The 7,622-nt window shown below is 55.9% G+C and overlaps 1 protein-coding gene across 1 annotated transcript; it reads right to left on the reverse strand.

Annotated features, from left to right (window-relative positions):
- Positions 1-497: 497 nt before the first annotated feature.
- TSKU (tsukushi, small leucine rich proteoglycan) lies at positions 498-3,603 on the reverse strand (the record flags this gene model as incomplete). Its single annotated transcript, XM_080689262.1, has 3 exons — positions 498-1,584; positions 3,313-3,430; positions 3,582-3,603. The coding sequence occupies 3 exons, from the start codon at positions 3,601-3,603 to the stop codon at positions 498-500; spliced, it is 1,227 nt and encodes a 408-aa protein (XP_080545388.1).
- Positions 3,604-7,622: the final 4,019 nt, after the last annotated feature.

Raw genomic sequence — 7,622 nt, forward strand, 5'->3', positions numbered from 1 at the left:
TTCTATAATTATGGTTCTACCCAGGATCCCACACGATGAAAAAAGGATGGAGTGGACCTCAGGGCCCAGAGCAAAGAAGGGTATGTCATAAAAGAAAACTCCTGCCCCTGAGTGGCTGGACCGTGGGCCCAAAGGGACACTCGGCCCAGAGGGCCCAAGCCTGTCCTGCAGTGGTGGCTCCTGCCCACCTTCCTCCTGTAGCAGGTCAGGCTGGCCCAGGCAAGAGGGAAGGCACTTGGGGGACAAGTGGAGAAGGGCAAGAGTCTGGTTTGGCATCGAAGTCCTTCTGCTCATGGTCTTAAGGAGACAGAGAGACAGACTTTGTCCCTGGGTGTCAGTCCGGTACAAAGCCCCTCCTTGGCCCACAGCGGCACAGCTGCGTCACCCACGGGCATGCGGGCTCCCATGAGCATTGGCACATTGAATATCAAGTTACTTGAGACCTGAGCAAGCCCAGGGCTGCAGTCAGTCTGGCATGTGCCCAGGCCACACATTTGTCACAAGATGTCTGGGACCCTGGCAGCAGATTCCTGGGCATCTCCACAGTGCAAGGCCACCTTGGGGCTGGAGCCAGGCTGCCGGGGGTAGGTGCCCTTCCGCACCAGGCGCCGGCACCACAAGTCCTGGCCCACACGGACACTCTGCAGTACTGGGAGGTGGCGGAGCAGCGTTTCTGGCAGGGGCACCAGGCCTGTGCCTGACAGGTCCAGCTCCTGCAGCGAGCCCAGGCCTGAGAACACCTCAGCTCCTGCCCACGTGAGCTTGGGGTTGCCAGACAGGTCGAGGACCTGCAGGCCGTGCAGCTCACGGAAGCCATGGGGCACCAGCTGGGGGAGACCCTGTAGGCTGGCGAGAGACAAGTGAGTAAGGCCTGCCAGCCCCGTGAAGGCGTCTGGGCTGAGGGCAGCCAGCGGGTTCCCATCCAGGCTCAGGTAGCGCAGAGGCAGGTCTCGGAGGCTGGGCACGGTGCGGAGCCGGTTCCAGGACAGGTTCAGGCTCTGAATGGTGGGTGTGGGCAGGCCAGCTCGAGCTGAATGGGAGACTAGGCGGTGAATAAGGTTGTGGGAGAGGTCCACGTGCAGCGCCCGGCCCTGGTTAGGGGTGGTGAAAGCAGACACTGAGACCTCCCGGAGCCGGTTGTGGCTAAGGTTCACGTCACTGAGCGGGGAGCTGGTGAAGCTCTCCGCTGGCAGGGCTGTCAGGCCATTGTGGCTGAGGTCGAGCGATTCTAGGTAGCGAAGGCGGGAGAAGGTGGTGGGCGAGATGCTGGTGAGCAGGTTATGGCTAAGGTCCAGGCCGGCCAGCGTGGTGTAGCCCGGCCCTGCCAACACAGACTCGTTTACCATTTCCAGGCGATTGGAAGACAGGTCCAGGTGGGCTGTGTCCAGGGGGATGGGCACGGGCATGATGTGGGGGCCCAGGCTGCTGCAGTCTACTCGGGTCAGGCTGAAGCTGTCGAAGAGGCCGAAGGTCTCCACCTCACACTGGCACCCGGGGAAGCAGGGCCGGGTGGTCTGGACTCCATTCACAGCCAGCAGCAGGAGCAGCGGGGGCAGCAGCAGGAGGCGTGGCGACATGGTGGGGCTGGAGAGACAGCCATAGGTGAGGGGTGGTCACATTAGGCAGCTCTTACCCACCCCACGAGACCTGAGCCAATGCATCTGGACATAGCCGAGAGCCGCTGCTGGCTCCTGCCCTCCCAGAAGAAGTTCCCAGAATACTCCTAATCCTCGTAGTCTCTGGTCCTCTCTGGCTCCCACTCTGTAAGGTAGAGGGGGTGAGTAGCCATTTTAAAATGAGATCAGCAAATGCAGGCAGGCCTACTCAGGCTCAAGTGAGGGGGCCTGGAGCCTCTGGCCTGCTTGCCACACCTAGTTTGGAACACACTGGGCTAGATGGTCTGTAGGCTGGGCTCTCCACTGCTGGTGCTCTGAGGGTATCCTGACAAGTGACCACCCTTACTTTACCCCATACCTTTGGCCTGTTCTCTGGAGGCAGGATCTCCCTTCTAACTTAGGACCATGTATCTAGACTCTCAGACGGGCTTTGGGGACAAGTGTCCCATGCCCCTTTTCCTGTCCCTTCCTCCCAGCTGCAGATCTAGTATACTTCTCTGGCCTGTCCTTGAACTTGGCCAGGCAGCTGAGCTAGTTTCCCCAGTATCCAGATGAATATACAGAGGTTCAGAGGGGACAAGTCAAACTAGTACTACGCAGGGCAGGATTAGAACCCAGGCCTGCTGCCGGCTCAATTCCAATTCCTCCGTCCACAGCGTAGTCCCTGGCAAGCCTGGCTGAGGGGCTGACCCCGGCTTTCCCCACCGACCTGCTGCAACACAAGCTACTTTTCCTCCCAGACCTTGGTTTCCCTCTCTGAGCAATTGCAATAGCTGCTGCCACATATGCCAGGCACTGTGTGTGCATTGTCACAGCTAACAGCTACACACAGGAAGGCTGGTGAGAGCCAACGCCTGCCTTCATGCTCACTGTACCCCCACCCCCCCAGGACTGAACAAGAGGCTGAGCAGAGCAGTCTGGGGCCAACCCCTGCCAGGGGCTGCTCAGTCAGGGAGCAGAGAAGGCTTTTCATCTGGAAGGCACTGCTGTACCCTAGCCCTCCTGCCTGGTTTTCCTCCCACTGGTCTTAGTGGGAGGGGGTGTGCCAGGAACCCCCACTTTGTAGACTAGGGGTGTGGCAGGAGGGAGCAGCTGGATAGCATTACGGGCCCTGCATGCAACTTTAAAGGGGTGGCCACCTGATCTCTACTGTGGTTCCTCCCAGGGCCATGGAGAAGTGGGACTCCTCTCTCCCGCCTCCCCCATGTGGGCCCCTCCTCTCCCACCCCTTTCTTTTGTAGAGGCCAATTTGAGAATTAAACCCAGCCCAGGTGCATCCTGGGCTTGGTCCCAGCTGGGGTAGGACAGAGCGTTCCAATGTCAGAACCAAAAGGAAAATATTAAGCTGCTTCAGGCCCCCTTTGTTCCAACTCTGCTCCTCCAGGCAGAGTTCATTACCACACAGGCCCCACCTCCCGGCTAAGCCGATCTGCTCAGGTTTAAACAAACACCACAAAGGGCCCCAAGATTACCCCCTCGGTTCCCAGAGGTGATTATACAATATGTCCCTGAGATGCCAGGGCTTCTCCTGAGCTCCTGCTGATGTAACCAGTGACCCAAAAGCTGCTCCCACCAGGCCTCAGCCTTGATCTCTACCACAGGGCAGAAATTTCTGCCCTGTCTTCCTCAATAAGTGATTAGCCTGCATAGAAACACACTGCAAAGTGTGAAGAGCGGTGCACAGGTGCAGTAGAACCTGAGCAGGCCTGGAATCGAGGCGGCTGAGGTCAGGGAGCGGATGCGCAGGTGGAGGACCACCTGGATGACACCACTGTCAGTGCTCCCGGGGCACTGGGCTGTGTCCTTGCTCAGCTCTGCACGTGAACGCCCCTCCCAGGGTCCCTGCTCCACTTCAGGTGAGGCCCAGAGGCCCGGGCAAGGCATTCACAGGGGGACAGGCCCACTCGTGACAAGAGCCAGTGCCCCCCATGTGTTAGTGTTCGACACACCCCTGTCTTCATGTACCTGTCGAGACCAGCAGGCTCATCCCGTTTAGAGCACAGGAAACTGAGGACCCAAAGAGTTTCTTGCTGATGTGTGGACTTTGGGAAGCTACGGAGGAGGTAAAATGAGAACAGTCCCTGTCTTGGGGAGGTGCTGAGGCTTAGCGGTCTCATGGGACGACAAATGTGCGGTCTACGGGTGTTGCCTTACTCAGGCTACGTGCTAGATGAAGTCCCCCCAAACCCACCCCCATCCTCGTCTCCTTCGCCACATCCCAGAGCGCTCGCTGTCAGGGAGGTGACAGTAACCGTCCACCGTGACAAGTGCCAAGGGGCAGCCAGGAGCCTGGGCCTAGTCCTGCTCTGCCCTGGACTGCTCCCATCAGCGGTCAGTCCCGTGCCCTCTCTGCACCTCAGCTTCTTCATCCCCATAGTAAGGCATTTGGTCTAGCTATGATCCAACAGCAGAGATTCTGGACTTTAAATTTCAAAGAAACATTTACTAAATTTCTACTAAGTATAAAGCACCGGGATAGGCCTTGTTGGGGTTCATGAGGTGGTGGTAAGGACACCAGGGCCCCTATCCTCTTGGGCACACAGACCAACAACGGTGTCAAAGACCCACTCATGATAAGATTAACACAATCCTTGGGTCCGGGAGACTGGGATCTGTCTGACCTCTGCAGTTTTCTTTATGGCTTTGAACCCTGGTTTTCTTATCTGTGTAAGTATTAACGCTGCCTGGGCCTGGGACCTGTGGTCCACCCTCAGAAGAAAGGAAAGGCAGACCAGGGACCACAAAAGTGGGCCAGGGGAGAAGGATCTTTGGGTCAAGATTCATCCCCCCTCCCCCAACCCTATCTTTAAATAAAAGACATCTCCAATCAACCAAGCTACAGAACACAAGGGCAGAAGGGCAAGGCTTAAAAATTACACCCACTCAGGTTTGGAAGACATAGTATAAGGTCCTCCAGGATCGGAGCCATGAGCTATTCCTTGTTGGGCCCATGGTGCCAAGTCTACAGTGACCCTAAGGAAAGTTTCCTGACAGCCTAGAACAAAAGTCAACAGTGTGGCACTACGGGTTGCAGAGTTCCAGGAAATTCTCCCTACATGACACTCCAGGTGCTGCCATGAGATGCCCCTCTAAAACAGACTTGGCCACATCTCTGCCTTCTTGGGCCCTGTTTTTATCTACAGAAATCAATTCTCCTAGGCCTGGAGGCTGCTGCCAGTTGTTACCATCTCCCCTTCCCACTCCCTGCTTGAATCTCTACCCAGTCCAAATTTGGACCAGACCCTCCTCAGTAGCCAGGAGGGCAGGAACACCAAGGGAACGTCACAGCAGGGCCAGGAGCTGGGACCTGGCACCTCGTGCTGCTGCAGGGATTACACAAACCCACCCACCTGCCCCACTGTGGAACAAAGCCCACTCTGTCCATGCAGGCTCCCCACTGCTCCTCCCTCCCGGGTCTCCCACCACAGGCTCTCAGGAGGCCTCCTTCAGCGGCTCCGGCATGAATTCTCTGCCATATCAGCCTTGAAGTATGAATGCTTCGGTACAGGTCCTGGCCTTCTTCACCTGGCATCCCTCCCCAAACTGGGGCAGACCCAGGTCTGGCAGGGGGTGTGCATGGACAGAGAGCTGGATATACCAGGAGCCCAGCAAGCAAACAATAAAGGTCAACTGCTAGCCTCCGATCCAGGTGTGAATCCAGCTCTCGCTGCCCTGGGCAAGCTCCGCCTTGCTAAGCCTCAGTGCCCTCTAGGGATAAGCAGATCATCCAGAGGCTTAAATGACAGGATCGAAGCATTCTGCTCAATATCTGCCACATGGTAAATGATTTATTTACATGGAGATGATTTATTAATCTTCCTAAAGGCAACAACTATTGCTCTTCATGTTCCTCCCCAGCCAGGTGCCAGTGCAATGCCAGGCACTCAGCAGGTGCATGGCTGCCTATGTTAATTTCTCCCATCATGCTTCTGGCATCTGCTGGTCCAGGCCACAACCTCCCCACTCCTCTGAGGCTACCTCTCAAGTTAGGGGTTCCCTTCTGGCCCCAGCTGCCTGCCCCTGGTTCGGCACCATAGTAGTCTCTCTGGTTCGTGGAATTTTCTAGCTTCCCCTAACAACTTAAACAGGGAGGCCCTGGCACAGGAACCAGGTGGGCCGGCATCTTGAGCAACAGCATAGCCCACCTGAGACAGGCCTTTGCTTCAACCAGCTGCTCAACCCCCGGCAGCCTCCTATCCTACTTCCCTTAGTTACGAGCAGGCTGACGCCACTGAAATCCCCAGATGGAAATACCATAAGTGTCCTGCCTTGGACCACTTAGTCAGCTCTGGAAAGGCAAGATTGAAAGAATTTCAGGGCCAAACCTGGAGCCTTGAGGGCCAGCATCTGCACAAGCCCAGCTCCTCATAGTCCTCTACTTCCCACATCACCACAGCCCTTGACCCTGGATTACTGCCCTTATTTGCAGACTATCAGACATTATTCAGCTTGATGATAGTCTCGTTACTTGCTAAGGCTGTCCTCAAACCTGCCATCCTCTTGTCTCAGTCTCCCAAGATCTGGGATCACAGTCATGTGCCACCAACACCCGGCTCAAACCCAGATTCTTTAGCTCCAAATCCAGGCTCCTTATGCTACTCTGTCTCAACTCACAAATGGGTCTGTGTGGACGAGAGTTCAGCACTTACAGTACTAGAAAGTAATTACACATTTGCCTGTCTGTCCTCCTGTGGGCAGGAAGAGTTTAGATTCATTTTATGTCTTTGGAGTTGAGACTGGGTCTGGCACAGAACGAGCACTATATGAAGACACAGCAGACACAAAGAAGAGGACTCTGCTCCAGAGGATACTCCCAGCCTTCCCATGCTTACTCTTCACTTACCCGGCAAGGGCAAGATCGGCAGGTTAAACGACACTGTATCTTACAGCTGCCTACAGGGGCCCAGAGAGGGTTAGTAATTCATGGAGTGTCACAGTCAGAGGGGACAGAAGCCTGACTCAGGATCCAGGTATTCTGACACCTGGCTTTCTCCAGACAGGGTCTGGGAGCCCAGCATCTTTGCTCAAGGAAGACTGTGTATAGGGAGATGGGCAGGGCTCCCGATGCTATTTTCTCCTTCCCATAGCTCCTTCCTGAAATTATTCAAGTTCTTGTCAATCTGAGATGGCATGTGTAGACACAGTGGGAAGCAGTATGGGGCACAGGAAAGAGGTCCTGCAGCCAGACAGCCTTAGCTCCAACCCTACAGTGTCTCCCCTCTGTGCGGCTTGTGGACATCCAGTCTGGGTGTCCACCAGGACCACGGGAGAAGCTTAGCATGGTTCCCGTGGGTCACTGTGATGATTACTGAGGGAGAGGGAGAACTCAGTGAAAGGCTGGCATGGATGGGTTCCCCACATGCTGATTCTGCCCCCTAATGGGTGCTGCAGGGGCCGGGAAGGGAAAGAAAGGACACCAACAAATGCTGAGGCAAAGCAAGGCAGGAGAGAGGACAAAGAAGGATCCCAAGTGCACCCCTTGTGGCCTTGGGTTCTGTCTCCGTGTACCACCCAGGACCCGGACCAGGCTCTACCAGGCAACTGGTAAGGGGGGCTGGAAAACACAGAGGCCAAGCAGGTTGGAGCAGTCATGCTGCCTGTGACCGAATGAGAAGTTGGTGTCAAATCAGCAGTTACCCCTGGCTGGGTGGGTGTCTTCCCTCTCCCACATTCCCAAGTGAACAGCCACCTCACCCATCCAGGTCAGGCTCAGGAGGCCTGTTACAATAGCCTGACCCCTGCCTCCAACCACTGGCCATGACAAGCACTGGCATGCACCTCCTGACAGAGGACCATGTAGGAGCCTACCCTGCTTCCTGTCTAAAACCCGCTCTCACCAAAACAGCTTTCCAGGCTACAGGCCAATCAGTCCCCTGGGCCCTCCTGAATAGATGTAGGCTATTCCTTCTGACAAAGATGAAAGAGACCTTTCTTTTGTCAACTGCAGATTCTCACTTGTTTTGAGTCAAAAACCACTTCTGTGAGGCCTTCCCAGTCTCACAGAGG

Source organism: Muscardinus avellanarius (genome assembly GCF_963383645.1).
Source record: "Muscardinus avellanarius genome assembly, chromosome: 1".
Classification (NCBI taxonomy): Eukaryota; Metazoa; Chordata; class Mammalia; order Rodentia; family Gliridae; genus Muscardinus; species Muscardinus avellanarius.